Source organism: Belonocnema kinseyi, chromosome 5, assembly GCF_010883055.1.
Source record: "Belonocnema kinseyi isolate 2016_QV_RU_SX_M_011 chromosome 5, B_treatae_v1, whole genome shotgun sequence".
Classification (NCBI taxonomy): domain Eukaryota; kingdom Metazoa; phylum Arthropoda; class Insecta; order Hymenoptera; family Cynipidae; genus Belonocnema; species Belonocnema kinseyi.
Genome location: NC_046661.1, coordinates 87,796,905 through 87,819,992, shown reverse-complemented (window position 1 = coordinate 87,819,992; position 23,088 = coordinate 87,796,905). Strand labels below are relative to the sequence as shown.

Genomic DNA, 23,088 nt, shown 5'->3' with positions numbered 1-23,088 from the left:
TTCTAACGAAAGAAAAACAAACTTTCAACCAAGTAGTTCGATTTTCAATAAAAAAAGATGAATTCTAAAAAATGTAATTATGTAGTTAATATTTCACGCAAAAAAAGGTTTTTATTTTAAATCCAAAATAGTTTAGTTCAACTAAGAAAGATGAATTTTCAATAGAATCGTTACATTTTCTACCGAAGACGTACATTTTTAACCATAATAATAATTCCAAAACAGAAAAATACATATCCAAGAAAATCAACTTTCAACCAAGCAATTGCATTTAAAAAGCAAAAAGAATCATAAGAATTTAATTTTAAATGAAAACAAAAAGATAAATTTTCTAACAAAAGGATGAATTTTGAATAAAATCGATCAATTTTCAACCAAAAACGAAATAGTTAGATTAACATTAAAAAAATTATTTTCAACACAAAAAAATGAATTATTAAAATAATATTTATTTCTTGAAACAATAATATTAACTTTTAAGAAAGTAGTTCAAATAATTCGAAGTTGAATTTTAAAAAATTCTTAATAATAGTTAAATTTTCAACTGACAACTCTCCATTTTTAGCAATAAATGAAACATTTAAATTTCGAGTTTCGAAAAATTCATTTAACAAAATTTTAAACAAAGTGAGTGACGAATTATCAAAAAAATAGTTGAATCTTTAACCTAAAAATACGAATTTTCAACTTTATTCAATAACATTTTCAACAATAAATTTAAATTTATGTAATAGTTCATATATTTAGTAAAATATTTAATTTTAAACAAGAAGAAAAAAATTAATTTTCTACCAAAAAAAGGAGAATTTTAAACCAAATCGTTAAATTTTCAACTAAAATCTATAAATTTTCAATCAAGCATGGAATAGATTTGCAAATAAAAATTTAATTAAAAAAAAAAACTAATTTGGAACAAAATTGTTAAATCTTCAAACAATAAAATTAATTCTTAAAAAAAGTATTTCAACCAAGTAGTTGAATAAAAAAATAAATTCTTAATCAAAAATTTAATAGTTGAATTTTCAACTGATAATTATTAATGTTCCGTAAAAACAATGGAAGAAAATAGTTTAATTTTTATCCAAACAGTTTGATCTTGAAGTCAATAAGACACATTTTTTAAAAGACAATTTAACTTTCAATAATAAAATTAATTTTAGACCAAGAAAGTTGAATTTGCCCCCAAATGTTCGAATTTTGAAACAAAAATGATAACTTGTCAACAAATTTGTTAAATTTTCAACAAAATAATTAAATTTACAACAAAATAGTTGCATTTTACACCAAATATGTACACGAAATATGTACTCATTGATATTTCAAGTAGTTGAATTTTTAACCGAAAGACGTCAATTATGAACAAAAAATATTATAGTTCATATTTAATTCAAATTTTTTAAAATTTAAATCCCAAATACTTTAATTCAACCAACGCAATTTTTCAACAAAAAATGCAACAGTTGAAATTTCAGTTTAAAAAAGTAAATTTAAAAAAAAATAAAAAAGAGTTTTCAACGAATCAGTTGAATTTTTAAACAAAATCAATTTTCAAAAAGAAATGTAAAAAAAATGCAATGAAAAACTTAATTTTCAATTAAAAAAGACCAGTTTTTGAAACAAGCCTGGAATAGTTAAATTTTTAGTTAAACAAATTTAAAAAAAAATACTTTCCAACAAAATAGTTAAATCTTTGACTAATAAAACTAATTTTTAACAAAGCTGTTTAACTTTCAATCAAATAATTGAATTTACTACTGAAAATGTAACTTTTTAACAAAATAGTTAATTTGTTCAAGAAAATAATGAAATTTTTAATACCAAATTTAATTTTTAAATGAAAGGTATGAATTCTGAACCACAAATATAACATTAGACTGTTGAACAAAAAAATGATTAAGTTTCAACTAAAATAGGAGAAAAATCAGAAATTCGTTTGAAAGGGAGAAAAAAAGATAAGCTTGAAAAACTCTCATATTTTTAAAAATATTATTTTCAAACTGCACTTTTTCAGATCCTGTTCGAAGAAATTACAAGCTCTGAATTACGTGCGCAAGCCCGACGCCAAAAAATTGAAAAAGAAATCCCCGAAAAAATCGGCTCGTATAATCAATATTTTACCGATTGAAGATCCACCCGAGGAAGAAAGTCTAAAACCTCTTAAAAAAAAGAGATGTCGTTTAAAAAGACAGAGAGCTTTAAATTCAAATCTCAACCTTCCTTATATCATTCCTAGTTTAGTTCCGAGAGAAAAAGATGATTCCATGAAGTTATTTGGAGTACCAAAAACTCAAAAATCACAAACAAAAAAGCCAGAACCAAGAAAAAAACTTCGAAAAGGTGGATCAGGTGGATTAACACCTGGTATCGTTTCGAAGAGAAAAACAAAACCAATCGTGGATTCTTTTGAAGATTCTTCCAGTTCGGAAGACACTCCAGTTATGAGAATCAAAGCCACGAGAAAAAAGAAAACGGGAACGAGGAAAAAACGATCTTCGAGTGCTTTAGTTCCTAGCACGAAGCGAAATTAATTTAAATAATTATTCGCGATTTGCGATTTATACTGCCTGCTACTGACTGCCAGTAAATAGAATTTGATTGTAAATAAATTTATTAAATTATCTATAATTAAAACTATATTCTATTTGAATGAATTTAAATTGCCGGTCCTTTCCCGAGTTTTCAGGGTCAAGTTTTTCAATTTAGGCGGTCAAATAAAAGTAATATATTCATATTTACCGCAAAACGGAAAAATTTATTTTAATTCATAACGTTCATTCTAAACACTCTTTAACACAACAGCACCAAAAATTGCAAAATAAATAAATTTAAAAAAAATACTTAAATTTCGACAAAAAATTTAATTAATTAAAAAACATGGAATAATTAACCTTTCAGTTGAAAAAAACTAATTTTCAACACACAAAAAAACGATTTTAAGTAAAACAGTTCAATTTTCAGCCAGTGATGAATTTTCAAAAAACTGAAACACTTGAATTTTAAACCAAAAAGATTAATTTTAAAAGAAGATTCATTTTCAAATAAAAAGATTCATTGTCCAGAGAAAAATACAATTTTTAACACAATGCATGAGTTTTTAACGAATTAGTTGAATTTTTAATTCAAGAAGACAAATTTTCAACCAAATAGTTGAATTTTAAACTAAAAAAAATAAATAATTTTCGACAAAAAATGGAATAGTATGTTTTAGTTAAAAAAAATAATTTTAAGCCAAACATAAGAGTTTTCAATTAAAACGATGAATCGTCAACTGAAACAGTTGAATTTACGAAACTTCGTAAAACTTTGTAAACCAAAAAGATTAATTTTCAAAGAAGAAGACTAATTTTCTACCAAAAATACAATTTTTCAACAAAATACATGCATTTTATACGAAATAGTTGAATTTTCAACTCAAGATAACCAATTTTCAACCAAATATAAGCCAAAAAGATTAATGTCAAAAGATTAATTTTCAAATAAAAAGATTACTTTTTGAACAAAGAATACAATTTTTCAACAAAATATATGAATTTTTAACGAAATTGTTGAATTTTGAATTGAAAATTACAAATTTTCAACCAAATAGTTTAAATTTAAGCCAAAAATATTTATTTTAAAAGAAGAAGAATTATTTTCAAATAAAAGACTAATATTCTACCAAAAAATACAATTTTTCAACAAAACTTCTAACGAAATAGTTGAATTTTTAAATCAAGAAGACAAATTTTCAACCAAATAGTTAAATTTTACACTAAAAAATAATTATTTTCGACATAAAATGGAATAGTAACATTGTTAGTTTAAAAAAATAATTTTAAAGAAAAATAAGAGTTTTCAATTAAAACGATGAATCGTCAACTAAAATAGTTGAATTTACTCAACTTCTTAAAACTTTGTAAACCAAAAAGATTAATTTTCAAATAAAAAGATTACTTTTTTAACAAACAGTACAATTTTTCAACAAAATACAGAATTTTTAACGAAATAGTTGAATTTTTAATTCAAGATGACAAATATTCAACCAAATAGTTTGAATTTAAACGAAAAGATTAATTTTAAAAGAAGAAGATTAATTTTCTACCAAAAAATACAATTCTTCAACAAAATACATGAATTTTTAACGAAATTGTTGAATTTTTAATTGAAAATGACGAATTTTAAACCAAACAGTTTAAATTTAAGCCAACAAGATTTATTTTAAAAGAAGAAGAATGATTTTCAAATAAAAGATTATTATTCCACCAAAAAATATAATTTTCAATAAAATACATGCACTTCTAACGAAATAGTTGAATTTTTAAATCAAGAAGGTAAATTTTCAACCAAATAGTTAAATTTTAAACTAAAAAATAATTATTTTCAACCTAAAATGAAATATTAACATTGTTAGTTGAAAAAATTAATTTTAAACCAAAATAAGAGTTTTCAATTAAAATGATGAATCGTCAACTAAAATAGTTGAATTTACTAAACTTCGTAAAACTTGGTATACCAAAAAGATTAATTTTGAAAGAACATTAATTTTCTACCAAAAAATACAATTCTTCAACAAAATACATGAATTTTTAACGAAATTGTTGAATTTTTAATTGAAAATGACAAATTTTCAACCAAATAGTTTAAATTTAAGCCAACAAAATTTATTTTAAGAGAAGAAGAATGATTTTCAAATAAAAGATTAATATTCCACCAAAAAATACAATTTTACTAAAATAACTAAAACAAAAATAGTTTAATTTACTAAACTTCGTAAAACCTGGTAAACCAAAAAGATTCATTCAAAAAAAAGAATAATTTTTAAATAAAAAGATTAATTTTCTACCAAAAAATACAATTTTTCAACAACAAAAAAATCATTTTTAATGAAACAGTTGAATTTTTAATTCAAGATCACAATTTTTCAACCAAATAGTTTGAATTTAAACCAAAAAGATTAGTTTTAAAAGAAGATTAATTTTCAAATAAAAAGATTAATTAAAAAAAAATTTTTTTAACACAATACATGAGTTTTTAACAAAATAGTTGAATTTTTAATTCAAGAAGACAATGTTTCAACCAAATAGTTGAATTTTGAACTAAAAAATAATAATTTTCGACCAAAAATGGAATAGTAACATTATTAGTTTAAAAAAAAATAATTTTAAACCAAACAATAGAGTTTTCAAATAAAACGATAAATCATTAACTGAAATTGTTGAATTTTCAAACAAACAAAATGAATTTTTAGTAAAAAAGAGAAATTGTTAACCAAAACTTAAATAATTAAATTTCAAATTCAAAAATTATTTTCAACAGAAATGAAAAACTATCTTGCGACAATACAAACTAACGCGCAACAAAAAAACTAACTTTAAAAAAAAAGTTATATTTTCAATAAATGTGATGAATTTTCAAATAAAATTTTAAATATTTAACTGGAACAGTTGAATTTTAAACCAAAAAGATGAATTTTTAACTAAAATGATGATTATTCAACTAGAATAACTGATTTTTGAACCTAAAATATTAATTTTCAAAGAAGCAGATTAATTTTTACCAAAAAAGGCTAACTTTCAACTAAAAAATATAATTGACCAAAAATTAAATAATTAAATTTTTAGTCAAAAAATGTTACATTTTCAGTCAAATAGTTGAATTTTGAATTACAAAAGACAAGTTTTCATCCAAATTGTTAAATTTGGAAAAAGAGAAGATCAATTTTCAACTAAAAATGGAACAGATCAATTTTCAGTTAAAGAAATTAATTTTCAACCCAACTGATGAATTTTAAACTGGAATAGTTGAATTTTATACCAAAAATATAGATTTTCAAGCATTAAGATTAATTTTCAACAAAAAGACGAATTTTCCAACATTTTTAAATGTGGGAATTTTTAAATAAATAGTTCAATTGTTAAATACAAAATATTAATTTTCAACCAGAGCTGAATTTTAAATTAAAATGATGAATCTTCAATAAAAAAATATATTTTTCAACAAAAGATTTTAATTTTTTAACCAATTTAACCAAATAGTTGAATTTTTAACTAAGAAAAGATAAATTCTTAACAAAAAATGTCACACAACTTGCTACTATAATTCAGAAAAACTCTAAAGAAGTACTTTCTTTTTTTTTTTTTTAATTTGGAATTGTAAAACTTTCAGTCCAAAAAGTTAATTTTCAACCTGAATTTTCATTCAAATTGTTGAATTTTTAACTGGAAAAGATTCATTTTTAACTAAAAATAGAACAGTTAAATTTTTAGTTAAAGAAATTATTTTGCAACTAAATTGATGAATTTTTAATTAAAATGAATCTTTAACTGGAAGATTTGAATTTTGTGCAAAAAAAATAAATAAATTTTCAACCATAATGATTAATTTTCTACAAAAAAGACGAATTTTCCACAAAGTACATATATTTTTTAACAAATAGTTTAATGTTTAACTTTTAACCAATTTAACCGAGTAGTGGAAGTTTTAAATATAAAAAGATAAATTTGCAACGAACGATCTATTAAAAATTTCTATCATAATTCGGAAAAGCTCTAAAAACTAGTTGAAGTACTTTCTCTTTTTTTTTTAAATTTGGATTTTAAATAAAACCACGAATCTTTCACTGAAATAGTTAAAATTTCAACAACAAAAAATGTACTAAAAAAGATCAATTGTCAACCAAAGCTTAAATAATTAATTTTAAATTAAGAAAATTAATTTTCATCCAAACAGATGAATTTTCAACTAAAACTTTGGAATATTTAATTGGAATAAGTAAATTTTTCAAGTAAAAATTACTTTCCGCAAAAAAACTAACTTTCACCAGCAAAATTAACTTTCAAGAAAAAATAGTTACATTTTTAAACACAGTAATGAATTTTCAACTAAAAATGTCAATATTTGACTGGAATAGTTGAATTTTAAATCAGAAAGATCAATTTTCAACCAAGAAGATTAATTTCTACTAAAAAATACTTATTTTCAACTAAAAATTTAATAATTAAAATTTTAATTAAAAAAGATTCCTTTTCATAAAAAAAGTCTTGAATCGAATAACTTATTTTTCAAACAAAGAAATGAATTTTCAATCAAAATTGATAAATCCTTAACCAACAATATTTATTTTTAATAAATCAGATTAACTTTTAACCAAAATTTCTTTAGAAATCTATATTTTAACCAAATAGGTAAATTTTCAACGAAATAGTGTAATTTTCAATTAAATAATATATATTTTAACCAAATTTATGAATTTTAAACAAAAGAAAAAATCAATTTTCAATCAAATGGTTAAATTTTCACCCTAAAAAAAATTTTGAACAGAAATAGAATAGTTAAATTTTCTGTTAAAAATCTAATTCGTAACAAACAAAAAACGGATTTTTAGCCAAACAGTTAAATTTTCTACTTGAATATTTGAATTGTTAGTTTAAAAAAAATGTTTTTCAAGAAAGTAGTTACATTTTCAAAAAGCGATGAATCTTCAATCAAAAAAATTTTTTTTTAACCAAAGAGTTAAACTTTTAACCGCAAGTATTTGAATTTTCAACTACAAAAAAAGATAAATTTGCAAAGAAAAATGTAACAAAATTTTCTATTATAATTCGGAAAAACTCTAAAAACAATTAAAAATATTAAACGTTATATGACTTTCTAGGAATTAAAATTTATTTTCTAACATTCTACTTCCAAATTTAACTAAATAAAATAAAGCAAATCTTCAAAATTCAGATTTCAAGATTTAAAAAATTTTAAATGTAACTATTACATTTTTGATTAAAAATTGATCTTTTTTAATTAACCGTTCATGTATTTTGTAGAAAATTCATCTCTTTTGGTAGAAAATTAATCTTCTCGGTTAAAAATTCATGTTTTTGGGTAAAAATGGAATTATCTGGTTAAAAAATAATCTATTTGGTGGAAAATTTTTTAAATTTTGTAAACACAATCAACTTGTTGTTAAGAATTCGTCTTTTTAGGTTGAAAAATTTAACTATTCATATGAAAATGTACTTTTTTGTTGAAAATATCTTATTCAGTACAAAATTAAACCACTCGGGTAAAAATTCATCTTTTTCAGTTAGATATTCCACTACTTGATTGAAAATTCATGTTCTTCGGTGAAAATTGAATTATTTGCTTTAAAAAATAATCTATTTTGTAGAAAATTTAACAATTTTGTAAAAACAATCAATTTGTTGTTAAAAATTCGTCTTTCTAGATTAAGAAATTAAACTATTTATTTGAAAATGCACTTTTTTTGTTGAAAATATAAATATTACATTTTTGGTTACAAATGTATCTTATTTAGTACAAAATTAAACTATTTGGGTAAAAATTCAACTTTTTCAGTTAGAAATTCCACTGCTCGACTAAAAATTCATGTTCTTGGGTGAAAATTGAATTATTTGCTTAAAAAATAATCTATTTTTTAGAAAATTTAACAATTTTGTAAAAAAATCAATTTGTTGTTAAAAATTCGTATTTTAAGGTAAAAAAATTAAACTATTTATTTGAAAATGCACTTTTTTTGTTGGAAATGAATCTTATTTAGTATAAAATTAAACTATTTGGGTAAAAATTCATCTTTTTCAGTTAGAAATTCCACTACTTGACTAAAAATTCATGTTCTTGGGTGAAAATTGAATTCTTTGCATAAAAAATAATCTAATTTGTAGAAAATTTAACCATTTTGTAAAAAAACCAATTTGCTGTTAAAAATTCGTATTTTAAGGTAAAAAAATTAAACTATTTATTAGAGAATGCACTTTTTTGTTGAAAATGTATCTTATTTAGTACGAAATTAAACTATTTGGGTAAAAATTCATCTTTTTCAGTTCAAAATTCCACTACTTGACTGAAAATTCATGTTCTTGGGTGAAAATTGAATTATTTGCTTAAAAAATAATCTAATTTGTAGAAAATTTAACCATTTTGTAAAAAAACCAATTTGCTGTTAAAAATTCGTATTTTAAAGTTAAAAAATTAAACTATTTATTTGAAAATGCCCTTTTTTGTTGGAAATGAATCTTATTTAGTATAAAATTAAACTATTTGAGTAAAAATTCATCTTTTTCAGTTAGAAATTCCACCACTTGACTAAAAATTCATGTTCTTGGGTGAAAATTGAATTCTTTGCTTAAAAAATAATCTAATTTGTAGAAAATTTAACCATTTTGTAAAAAAAACCAATTTGTTCTTAAAAATTCGTATTTTAAGGTAAAAAAATTAAACTATTTATTAGAGAATGCACTTTTTTTTGTTGAAAATGTATCTTATTTAGTACGAAATTAAACTATTTGGGTAAAAAATCATCTTTTTCAGTTAAAAATTCCACTACTTGACTGAAAATTCATGTTCTTGGGTGAAAATTGAATTATTTGTTAAAAAAATAATCTATTTTGTAGAAAATTTAACAATTTTGTGAAAATATTAATCTGTGTTGTTCAAAATTTCTCTTTTTGGGGGGTTCCAAATTAAAAAATTTGATTGAAAATTACCTTTTTATTTAATTGAAAACATCAATATTTCATTTAATGACTTTGTAGAGAAGTCATCTTTTACGGTCGAAAATCCATCCTTTTGGTTGAAAATCCTTGTTTTTAGAAAAAAATTGAATCATTTAGTTAAAAACTAATCTATTTTGTAGAAAATTTAACGAATTGGTGAAAAATTCATGTTTTTGTTAAAAAATCGTCTTTTTGGGTTGAATAATCAACTATTTGGGGTTTAAAATTAAATTCTGTACTTGAAAATTTACGTAATTTATCAAAAAATTTATAGATTAATAATTTTTGGTTGAAAATTAACTTTTTTCCTTGAAAATTTACGTTGTTTTGTCAAAAATTTAGGGAATAATAATTTTTTGTTGAATTTTTATTTTTTCTATTTGAAAGTTCATGTATTTTGTGGAAAATTAATCTTCCAGGTTGAAAATTCATTTTTTTAGTTTGAATTTAAATTATTACGTTAAAGATTAATATAATTTTTTAAATAAAATTTTGTGAAAAATAAAAATGTTGAAAATTCGTCTTTTAGTGTCGAAAATTCATTATTTTGTTGGTTGAAAATGACATTTTTCCTTTGAAAATTCACATCTTTTTTCACAAATGTAAAGTTGAATCATTTTAGTTGAAAATTTAATTATTTTTTTGCAAATGTGCTTTTTCTTTTGGTAAAAAATTAATTTCTTTCATTAAAAATATCAATATTCTATTTTAGGTTGAAAATTCATCTTTTTTAATAATTTATTGAAAATTTATCTGTTCAGTGGAAAATTTAATTTTTTTTTTAAATTCGCTTTTTTGGTAGAAAATAATTTTTTAATTTGAAAATGTAAATATTATATTTTTTTGATGATCAGAAGTTTTTTTTGTGTGAAAAGTAAATGTTTTTTGTAGAAAAGTAATCTTTTTCGGTAGAAAATAAATATTTTCGGTTGAAAATTGAATTTTTTAGTTAAAAATTGAATCATTTTGTTAAAAATTTATCTATTTTGTAGAAAATTTCACGATTTGGTGAAAAATTCATGTTTTTTGTTGAAAATTCGTCTTTTTGGGTTGAATAATCAACTATTTGGGGTTGAAAATTTAATTTTTTTCTTGAAAATTTACGTAATTTATCCAAAAGTGTATAGATAAATAATTTTGTTGTTGAAAATTTACGTTTTTTGTCAAAAATTTGGAGATCAATCATTTTTTGTTGAAAATTTATCTTTTCTATTTGAAAGTTCATGTATTTTGTAGGAAATTATTCTTCTAGCTTGAAAATTCATTTTATTGTTAAAAATAGAATTATTTAGTTAAAAATTAATATAATTTGTAGAACATTTAATAAAAAATGTAACTGTTCACAATTTTGTTGTTGTTGAAAATTCGCTTTTTCTTTTGGTAAAAAATTAATTTCTTAGATTGAAAATTTAAATATGCCATTTTTCGACAAAAATTGATCTTTTTCAATAAAAAATTATACTATTTGGCTAAAAATTAATCTTTTTTTAGTTAAAAATTCTAGTTCTTGTTTGCAAATTCACCTTTTTAGGAAACAGTTGAGTTATTTGGTCAATAATTGAACTATTTTGTAGAAAATTAAGGACTTTTGTGAAAAAATCATTTTTGTTATGTTGCAAATTCATCTTTTGGTTTAGAAAAATCAACTATTCGGTTGAAAATTAACTTTTTTCGTTGAAAATTCAGGTATTCTGTCGAAAATTCTCAGATCAATCATTTTAGTTGAAAATTGATCTGTTTGGTTAGAAATCTATTTTTTTCGGAAATTCGCTTTTTTATAAAAAATCTAATAATTATAAATATTCGACCAAAAAATCGAATTGTCAACAACAAAAATTATTTTTTTCGCTGAAAATCTATGTTTCTAGTTGAAAGTTCATGTATTTTGTAGACAATTTTTTCTGTAGAAAATTAATCTTCTACGTTAAAAATTCATGTTTTTGGTTAAAAATTTATCTAATTCGTAGAAAATGTAGCAATTTTGTAAAAAAAAAATAATTCTTTTGTTGAAAATATAAATATTTCCTTTGTGGTTGAAAATATATCTTCTTTAGCACAAAACTAAACTGTTACTTGGTTGAAAATTCATGTTTTTGGGTCAAAAATGAATTATTTGGTTTAAAAAACAACCTATTTTGTAGAATATTGAACAATTTTGTGTAAAATTAATATTTGTTGTTAAAAATTTGTATTTTTTTTTTGAATCAAAATTCAAAGATTTGGTCGAAAATTCGAAGATGAATCATTTTAGTTTCGAATTTATCTGTTCCGTTCAAAATTTACCAATTTTTTTAAATTCATTTTTTGGTGGAAAATGGATTTTTTAATCTGAAAATGTAAATATTCCATTTTTGATTGAGCATAAATCTTTTTTAGTTAAAAGTTCATGTATTTTGTAGAAAAGTAATTTTCTCGGTAGAAATACAATCATTTCGGTTGCAAATTGAATTTATTATTTATAAATTGAATTATTTGGTTAAAAATTCGTCTTTTTGGGTTGCGAATTTAATTATTTTTTTGAGAAGTTTTTTAATTGAAAATATCTATACTCCATTTTTTGTTTAAAAATTATCTTTTTATTTTATTTTCTATTTAGTAACCAATTTAATTATTTGGCTAGAAATTTATCTTTTTCAGTTAAAAATTCAACTACTAGTTGAAAATTAATTTTTTTAGGTAAGAATTAAATTTTTTGGTCAATAATTAATCTATTTTGTAGAAAATTTAAGAATTTTGTGAAGAAATTATTTTTGTTATATTGAAAATTCGTCTTTTTGTTTTGAAAAATCAACTATTTGGTTGAAAATGAAGTTTTTCTGTTGAATGTTTTTTTGGTTGAAATTGATCTTTTCTAGTTGAAATTTCATGTATTTTAAAGACAATTTTTTGTCTAGAAAATCAATCTTCTACGTTGAAAATTCATATTTTTGTTTAAAAATTCATATTTTTGTTTAAAAATTAATTTTTTTCGCTAAAAAGTAATCTAATTTGTAGAAGATTGATCAATTTTGTAATAAATACATATTTTTTGTGTGAAAATTCGCCTTTTGGGTTGAAAATGCAACTATTTGACTGAAAATTAGCACAATCAAAACATTAAAACATAACCTCAAACTCGGAAAAATAATGAAAAAAGTTAATATTATTCATTAAAGAGTATATTTTGCAGAAAAATAAAAAAAAATAAACATAAATATAACAAGTAATTATAATTACTTGCGAGAAATAAACGAATGTAATAGAAAAATAAATAAAAATTCTGAACTGTCACTTGTCAACTCGTGTCTATGAAATAAAGAGTGAAAGATTGAGAAGTAGATTCATTTTTTATAATTACCAGTCTTCTTTTCTTTTTAAAAAACTCCTAGAGTTTGATATAAAATTCTCACTTTTTATGGAACGTTTAAAAACTTTTAAAAAACAACGACCTTCTCTACCACTTCAAGAACACAGACTGACGTGACGACGCCATGTTGAATTGCATGCGCGGATATCATGCGCATAAATCTCCGGCCGGCTCCCCATGCATTTCCCGTATTTAAATTTAAGATTCTTAGGAATGCATATACCTACCGTGAGACCGGATGTGCAACAAGAGAAAATGAACTTGGGTAATTGCACATAATATCTTTGAAATCTGCAGTAAAAACTGCCCTTGAAAAGATTATTTATTTATTTTTGAATAATTCATCGCGAAAATAGTCTTAAATATTATCATTATTACTGAAATAAAATACAATTTGAAATTAACAAATAATAAAAGATTATTTTATTAAATATTCATGAATATATTATTTAATATAATTTTTAATTTTTAAACATTCTATGGCGCCATTTTTGATTGACGTTGAATGAAATTGTTTAATTTTAATTAAAATAAATGGACTTCTGATCAAATATTTTCAAATAAAAAATAACCATTTTCCACCGAAAATGAAGTAGTGAATTTTCAGTTAATATTAATTTTCAATCAAAAGAACAATGATTATCCAACAAAATATTTTTATTTTCGACCAAAGAGATGAATATTTAACTAAAAGAAAAAATATACAACGAAAAAATTATTTTGACAGCATTTTTTAATCTTCTACAAAACCGATTAATTTTTAACCAAACGATAAGAATTTAGAAAGATAAATGTAATAGTTGATATTTAAAACAAAAATATTTAAAGTAAAAAACAGTTGAATTCAAACAAAATAGACAAAATATCAAAAAAAATAGTTGACTTTTTAACCAAGAAGAACAATTTTTAACAAAATTGTGTAATTTTTAACAAAGTAAATTAATATAGAAACAAATATTTAAATTTTCAAACCAAAACATGAAGTTTGAACCGAGAAGATTAATTTTATACCAAAAAAGACGAATATTTTAAAAAAGGGAACTTTCAACTAAAAAATGTAAATTTTCAACCAAAAATACTCTAGGGTATATTTTAAAACTAAAAAAATTAATTTTTTACCCAAAAAGCTAATTTCATATAAAATGATACATCTCAAAAATCTTGAAAAATACGTGAATTTTTAATAAACAAGTAGTTTGAAACCAATTAGTTGAATTTGGAACCCAAAAATCTAATTTTTAACAAAAAACTGATTTTTAAAATAAAATTGTTTAATTTTCTACAAACCGAACTAATTTTTAACCAAATAAATTTTCTAAAAACATGAATTTTCAACGTAGAAAATTAATGTTCTATTGAAAAATATTAATTGTCTACAAAATACATGAACTTTCCACTAGAAAAGATTAAGTTTGAACCAAAAATGAAATATTTACGTTTTAAATTAAAAAATTGATTTTTAACAACAAAAAAGCGAATTTTCAAATTAATATTTAAATTTTTAACCGAATATATAAATTTTCAAATAAAATCATTCATCTTTGAATATGTGACAAAATTAGTGGATTCTCTTCAAAAAAAGTTCGTTTTCAACCATATAGTTTATTTTTCAACCCAAAAACAGAAATTTCCAAAAATATTATATTTGAATTTTCAAATTAGAAAATTAATTTTCTATTGAAAAAGTGAATTGAAAAAAAAATAGTTAAAGTTTCAACCAAACTGATAAATTCCCAAATGCAATTATTCATCTGAAAATCTTTCGAGCAAATACATGAATTTTCCACAAAAAATTTAATTTTGGCTCAAATAGTTCAATTTTTTTACTAAAAAAGATAAATTTCCAACGAAAAATAAAATATTAACATTTTTAATCAAGGGACGGTTAATTTTAACCAAATAACTGAATTTTTACCCTAAAAAAAGACGAATTTTTAACAAAGAAAATTAATTTTTTATAAAATTGTTACATTTTCTCCAAATAAGATTATTTGTCAACCAAATAATTCACTTTTTAACCAAAAACATGAATTTTCAACCAAGAAGATTAACTTTCTACCAAAAAGATAAATTTTCAATCAAAAATGGAAAAGTTACATTTTCAAGTAAAAATTCTTGAAATCTAAATTTTGAAGATTTTTTTACTTTCATTGTATTAAATTTTGATTGAGAATGTTCGTAATTTAGATGCACGATTTTAGCTAATTTATCTTTTTTGATATATTGCGTTATTAGACTGCTAAATGGAATTTTGTATAAATTTTATGCGATCAAAATTTGAATTTTCGATTTTTGCAAAAATTATAACCAATGGTTGAATTTGCAATCCAAAAAGACGAATTTTCAACAACAAAAATGATTTTTTCTTACAAACTGTTCAAATTTCTACAAACTAGACTAATTTTTTGAACAAATAATTAAATTTCTAACAAAAGCTTGAATTTTCAATCTAGAAGATTATTCTATCGAAAAACATGAATTTTCGACAAAATACAAAAAACTTTGATGACAAATTAGGAATTTTCAAAAACAAAAAATTAATTTTTTGATGAAAGAATTAACTTTTGAAAATGTAACTACTTTGTTGAAAATAATTTTTGCAACTGAAAATTTAACTATTCGCTTGAAAATTGATATTTTTAATTGAAAATTCAAACTATTTTTTCGAAAATTTATTTACTTTGTGGAAAATTCGTCTTTTTCGTAAAAAAAATGAATCTTTATGGTTGAAAATTTAATTTTTTGTCACAAAATTCAGCTATACAAGTTGAAGATTTCTCATTTTAGTTTAAAATTCATCAGTTTGTTTGCAAATTAATTGCTTCAATAAAAAATGTGACTGTTCTATTTTTAGTTGAAAATTGATCTTTTCTAGTTCAAAATTGAACAATTTGGCTGAAAATTTGTCTTTTTGCATTGTCAATTTAACTATTTCGTTCGAAATTAACATATTTTGTTCAAAAATCCATTTTTTTGTAGGAAATTATCTTTGTCCGTGAAAATTAACCTTATTATTTCAAAATTCTTCTTTTCGGTTACAAATTCAAGTATCCCAGTTAATTAATTATTATTTTAGTTCGAAATTCGTCTTTTAGGTTGGAAATAAAATTATTGGACTGAAAGTTAAACTCTTTTTTTTAAATTAATTTCTTTAGTTAAAAAATTATCAGTTTAATTGAAAAATAGTTTTTTTCTTTTGAAGTTTTTTGGTTGAAAATTTTTTCCAAATTGAAAATTTAACTATTAGTTCAGTCGAATATTCTGCAATTTTAGTTGAAAATTCTTCTGTTGGGTTAAACATTTATTTTTTGACTAAAAATTTAATTATTCATTTGTTGTTTGGAAAATTATATTTTTTAGTCAAAAGTTCGTTGTTTTGTTGGGGTGGAAATTAATCTTCTTGATTGAAAATGATTATTTTTATTCAAAAATTCAATTATTTTTTGGAAAGTTAGATTTTTTGTTGTAATTTAGTTTTTTGTTGTTAACACTTAGTTATTTTCTGTTGAAAGTCATTTTTTTAAATGAACATTTCACTAATTCGATTTGTAAATTTCATAGTCGTAGTTTATAATTCATCTGCTTGATTAAATATATATTTTTTTAACTTGAAATTTAATTATTTAATTTTTGCTTGGCAATTTATCTTTTTAAGTAAAAATTAATTTTTTTATTTGAAAATTAAAATTTTTGAGTTAAAGATTCATCTTTTTTATTAAAAACTCTTATATTTAGTTTAAAATTAATTTTTTAAACTAAAAATGTTATATTCGATTTTCGGTTGAAAATTTGTCATCTTTAATTGAAAATTCATCTTTTTATTTGAAAATTAACTTCCTTTTTTTAAATATGCATTATTTTAGTTGAAAATTGATCTATTTGGTTTAAAATTTAAGTATTGCAGTTGAAGATTCATAATTTTCTTTGGAAATTCATCACTAGTTGACTAGTGAATCACTAGCAGAACATTTTATTACTGATTTCATTAGTCAAAATATTTTCTTATTTGATAATGGAAAACTACTATTCGGTTAGTAAAAATATATTTTATTACTAAGTGTTGCATACATCAGAAAAATATTATAGAAATGGAAAAAATGAGAAATAAAAAGTTTAATAAAAATTAGTGATAAAATAATATTTTAACATTATCTACAAAATATTAAGAGGCAACCTTGTGAAACTTGGAATTAGAATATTCACGTCCGGAAACCTAAATAAATATTTTCAATTTATTACGAATAAATAAGAAAAAACTGGAGATTATTTAAACACTTTTTCTATTTTCCTTATTAATGTTTATTTCATAGTCATTCCTTCATTAGTAAATATTTTCACTGAATCTAGACAACAACAACTTTTATTATTAGTAATAATGTATAATTAATTAATTATTTTATAAATTCTTTGGTTCAAAATTTTTTTCAAATTTTTATACATATCGCCCCGAAATTTGTTCGAATCCAGACAAAAAATAATGAATTGGGTGAATTGTTTAAATAACTTATTATTGGTTTAAACAATTTTCTCTCAGGAAAGAGATAGAAAGTCGAACTTTTTACCGAATTTTTCAATTTATTTTCAACTTATGAGTTAGATCGAGGCAATAGTTAATTCAATTTTACAGAAGTAATTGTTTCAACAATGCATTATTAATGTATAATAATATTTTCTCAGAATAATTCTAGAAAGTTGAAGTTTTTTCTAAAATTATTATTTTTTGCTCCACTTTTTAATTCGAGTAAGGTAATAATCAATTCAGGATAACAAACATAATTATTTAAAGAATCTATTATTATTTTGAATTATATTATTTTTTAATAATACCAGAAAGTTGATGTTATTTTTTTAATATACAGCTTTGTGTCTAATTTTTGTTTAGAATGTAGTTATAATTATTAAAATTGAACTAAAATAATTGTTTAAACAAATTTTTATTGCTTATAACGATCTTTTCCTATATTAATTCTAGATAATTGCGTTGTTTTTATTTTAAACTTTTTGTCAAGTTTTTACTAAGTGAGATGATAATAATTAATGCAAGTTAATAAACATCACTGTTTAAAAATACATTTAAATTATTGATAACTATCTTCTATTAGAGCAATGCTAGTAATCTGGAGGGTTCTCTGTAATTTTCAGGTGTTCTTGGATGTTTTAGTTACGAACAAATACGAAATATTAATATTAATTTTTAAAAAGCTCTCAGTAACTACTTCATGGAAAATTTACATTTAATATCTTCCCCACGGAAAATTTGAAAAATATTTCAAACATATGTTTTATTTCAAGAAAATAATTTCCCAAAAAAGAGATTGCTTAAAAAATGATTCTCTCGATTGTTTATTTATTATTTGTTCGCAGCTAAAAAACCAAAGCAAACTAAAAGGTATAAAAAAATTCAGCAACTATCTAGCAATAATACGTTATGAATAAATAAGAATAAAATTCTCAAATAGACTATAATTTCACCAAATTTAAAAATTCAGTATAATTTAAAAAAAAAAATAATTTATTATTGCTAAAAACCCGAAATAAATGAAAAAATTTGGTGTTATTATTAATAAAATAATATTAATAAAATTAAAACTCACCAAGTTTTAATGATTTTTTTTCTTTTAATGAATTTTTAAAGCTTCTTAAATTTGTTTAATTAAATACATTTTTAAGTTTTTTTTAGCAATAAAATATTATTTTTTAAGATAAAAAATCATATCCTAATAATTTCTCAATAATATTATAAAGCTAGTGTAAATATAGATCTGTTCACCTCGACGTAAAAATTGATCTAACGATAATATATTTAAATAAATAATAAAGTTTTACACCAGCAAATAAATTTGATTTTATCATCCTTGAAAATTATGAAATTTTTAACTTTTTTTTATTTAAAGATGTTAAAATTTAAGAAATTGTAACTGAAAATTTTTTTATTTATCAATATCAAAATGGAAGTATTCAAATTTAATAATTAAATCAGAAGTTTAATGGATTATTGAGAGAAAATGATTTAAATGAAAATTATTTAAACAATTTGAAGACAATTTTGTAGGAGTTGAAAATATTTATTTTTACGCGATTGTTTGTCTTTTTTAAAAATGATTAGTAATCTCTGTAAATCTGAATAAGTGAAAACGACCAGTAAAAATTGAAAATATTGACTAAGAATGACAATGCGTGAGTATAAAATTTTTAGGTTTATTCAGATATTTATAAGTTTCACAATAAGGTCATCTTATCGTTTCAATAAAGATGAAAACGCACAATTTTTGTAATAAACATTTTTTATTAACACGTTTAAAATTCTCTAGAGCCTTCCTAAATACTATTATATGTAGAAAACTTAATTTCAACAAAATTTGATTAATTTTTAACTAAATAATTTTATTTAAAAAAAGACATTTATTTTCAACTCAAAAAGATCAACTTTTGACCACAAACATGATTTGTTTTTACTAAAAAAGGCAAATTTCTAACCAGATCGTTTCAGTTTTGACGAAAAAAAATTGTCAACGAAACTGTTGAAATTCTTAACCAAAAGTATGAAAATTGTCAAGAAAAAACATGCATTTTCAAGCCAAAAAGATGAATTTTTAACAAAAACATTATTTTGTGACTAAAAAAAAGATAAATTTTCCATCAGGTCTTTCTATTTTGAACCAAAAAAAAAAAAAATTTTAGCAAAACTGTTAAATTTTTTACCCGAAAGTATGAATTGTCAAAGAAAGTTGAATTTTCAATAATTAAGTTAATTTTTAACAAAATAATTGCATTTTTAATCCGATAAAAATAATTTTTAACCTAAAAAAGAGAAATTTCAACCACAAAAACTAATTTTTTACTAAAAAAGAAAATTTCCAACTGGATCGTTCTATTTTGAAAAAAATGATAACAAAACCGTTAGATTTTTTACCTGAAAGTATGAAATGTCAAAAACAGTTGAATTTTCAATAATTAGGTTAATTTTTCACAAAATAGTTGCATTTTCAATCCGATAAGAATATTTTTCAACCCAAAATGGAGAAATTTCAACCACAAAAATTCATTTCTTACTAAAACAGAAAATTTGCAACTAAACGTTCCATTTCGGAAAAAAAACTTCAACAAAACTGTTGAATTTTTCACCCAAAAATATTAATTTTCAACAAAGAGTTCATTTTTAATATTCAATTAAAGTTTAACAAAATAGTTTATTGTTTAATTAAGAAAATTAATGTTCAACTCAAAAAGATGAATTTTCGGCCACAAACAGTAATTAATTACTAAATATACAAATTGACAACCAGATCGTTTTATTTTGGACCAAATAATTTTTTTTAACAATAATGTAAAATTTCTTACCCGATAGTATGAATTGTCAAGAAAAAAGTTGAATTTTCAGAATTAAGTTAATTTTTAACACATAAAGTTTGTTTTTAAAAGTCAAAGTTTTTTTAAAACCCGAGAAGAATAATTTTTAATAAAAAAAGGAGAATTTTCAAAGGAAAGTTAATTTTCAATAATCAGTCAAATATTAACAAAATAGTTTTATTTAAAAAGCTATGAATTTACAATAAAAAAGTTCATTTTTAATATTAAGTTAATTTTCAACAAATTAGTTGAATTTTTAACCAATGATTAGAATTTTCAACTAGAAAAGATTAATTTTCAATTAAAAATATCACTTTGCAACCAAAAAATATATAGTTATATTTTTAGTTAAAAAAATTAATTCTCAACAACAACAAAAATAAATTTTCAACAATGAATTTTAGCATTTAACCAAACAGTTTAATTTTTAACCAGAAAATATGAGTTTTCAGCCAAAAAACCTTTTTGTATGAAATAATTAAATTTACAATTTACATAAAAAAGTGAAATTTTTAAGCAATTCGTTCTATTTTGATAAACGGATTTTTAACAAGAAGTTCATTCTCAACCAAATACATGCATTTTTAGCTGAAAGGGATAAATTTCCAAACACAATGATAAATTTTCTACCAAATATATGAATTTTCAAAAAATAATTAAATTTTTAACCAAACAGGCGAATATTCATCGAAAATGATGAATATTCAACAAAAAGACGAATATTCGACCACAAACATTAATTGAAATTTCATTAGTTCAATTTTTAATGTAAAGGTAATTTTTAACAAAATAGTTAAATTTTTAAACAGAAAGGATGAATTTTCAAAAAAGAAAATTAATTTTCTAGCAAAAAAAAACGAGTTTTTAACATAACAAGTGACTTTTTAACCAAATAGTAGAATTTTTAAAAAGAAAAATCAATTTCATATAAGAAAATAACCAAATAATTTTATTTTCAACCCAAAAATATGAATTGTTAACAAAAATGTCAATTTTTGACCAAACAGTTCAAATTTTATTTTAAAAAGTTTGATTTTTAAGCAAATCGTTAAATTTTAAAAAAATTTCACGACAAAAGTCAGTTTTCAACCCAACATTTACTTTTTCAATCGAAAGGGATGCATTCTGAACCAAGAAGATGACTTCATAAAAATTGAAAAATTAACAACAAAAAGGCGAACTAAAAATATAATAGTAGATTTTTCAACAGAAATATTTAAATTTGAAAAAAACTATTATTTATTAAAAAATAAAAGAATTAAAAAAAATACTTGATCTTTTTCATTAAATTATTTAATTTTCAATAGAAAAGTTGAATTTCAAACAAAAAGTTGACTGTTCAATATTAATTTTATTTGTAACAAAATAGTTGAATATTCTACCAAAAAATTACATTTTTAGCTGAAAGGTAATAGTTTTCAATTAAAAAGATTAATTTTCAACCAAAAAAGATGAATTTTCAATAAAGTCCGTTGTGTAAAAGAAAATAGAAGAATTTTCAACTAGAAAATATGACTTTGCAATTAAAAAAGGATGTGTTAAATTTTTAGTTGCATATATTAATTATCAAACAATGAAAATTAATTTTCAACAAAACAGTTCAAAATTTAACCAAATAGTTGAGATTTCAATCCCAAGATATGATTTTTCAACAAAGAATTTAATTTTCCACCAAACAATTCAATTTATATAATAGATTTGATTTTTAAGCAACTTTTTAAATTAAAAAAATATGAATTTTTAACAGAAATTTAATTTTTACCAAATAGTTGAATATTTAGTTCAAAGGGATGAATTTTCAATTAAGAATATAATCTCTCTACCAAAAAAGACGAATTTTCAACAAAATAGTTGCATTTTCAAATAATAATATAACTTTTGAAACAAAAATTGAATAACAGTTATATAATAAGTTAAAAAAATTAATTCTGAACAAAAAAATCAGTTTTCAACAAAATATAAAAATTTCAAATCAAAGAATTGAATTTTCAACTAAAATAATGAATCTTTAAGCAAAAAAAATTCCCAATAAAAAATTTACTTTGAACCAAAAGTTCAACATTCTACGGAAAATATGATTTTTAACAAAGAAGATTTATTTTTATTTGAATGGAATATTTAAATTTTCAACCAAATAGTTTCATCTTGAAAAAAATTAATTTTTAATAAAGTAATACTTTGAACTAAGTGAAATGTTTCAGAAAAAGCAGCAACTATCTTTTATTACTTTAAGAGTAGATAGTTGCAATAAAAATTTGTTTAAACAATTATGTTTGTTGAATTTTAATTATTTGTACTTTGGTCTAATTAAAAAGTGAAGAATAATTTTAATATTTCAATAACATTATTCAAAGAGAACATGATTTAAAATAAAAATAAATTGTTTACACAATTATTTCTATTAAATTTAATTGGCTATTGGCTCGATCTATCTGAAAAATTGAAAATAACTCGGAAAAATCCGCAACTGTCTATCATTAATATAGGTAAAGATAGTTATAAAAAATTGTAATTTGTTTAAAAAGTTATCTTCGTAAAATGTTATTTATTTTAACGTTGCTCTACGTGAAAAAAAAACAGGAAGTTTAATATTTTAGAAAAACTCGCAACTTTCTAGCATTATTCAAAGAAAATATTATTTAAAATATTTATAAATTGTTTAAATAATTATGCCTCATAACTTGAATTACCTTACTTTGATTGAGAAATTGACAAAAAACGGACAATTGTACAAAATCCGCAAGGTTTTAGCATTATTGAAAGATAATATTGTTTAGAATAACAAATTGTTTAAACAGTTATGTTTATCGAATTAAATAAATTATTAGCTGACTCTAAATGAAAAATTACCATCAAGCGAAAAATTTAGAAGAAGCAACTATATAGTATTAATATAGAATACGCTAA

At 21.4% G+C, this 23,088-nt stretch overlaps 2 protein-coding genes across 3 annotated transcripts in view; one reads left to right on the top strand and one right to left on the bottom strand.

The window, feature by feature from the left end:
- The window catches only part of LOC117172989 (cytosolic carboxypeptidase 2-like), a 52,193-nt gene extending 49,624 nt beyond the window's left edge, over positions 1 to 2,569 (top strand). For both annotated transcript variants that reach the window (XM_033361329.1, XM_033361328.1), the window contains one exon: positions 2,012 to 2,569. In XM_033361329.1, coding sequence (XP_033217220.1) covers positions 2,012 to 2,528 — 517 coding nt within the window. In that variant the 3' untranslated portion in view covers positions 2,529 to 2,569. The remainder of the gene's footprint in view (positions 1 to 2,011) is intronic.
- Positions 1 to 12,953, bottom strand: part of LOC117172990 (glutamine-dependent NAD(+) synthetase) — a 141,962-nt gene extending 129,009 nt beyond the window's left edge. The window contains exon 1 of the mRNA XM_033361330.1: positions 12,823 to 12,953. The gene's annotated coding sequence lies outside the window, so the exon portion shown is untranslated. The remainder of the gene's footprint in view (positions 1 to 12,822) is intronic.
- Between the last annotated feature and the right edge of the window lie 10,135 nt (positions 12,954 to 23,088).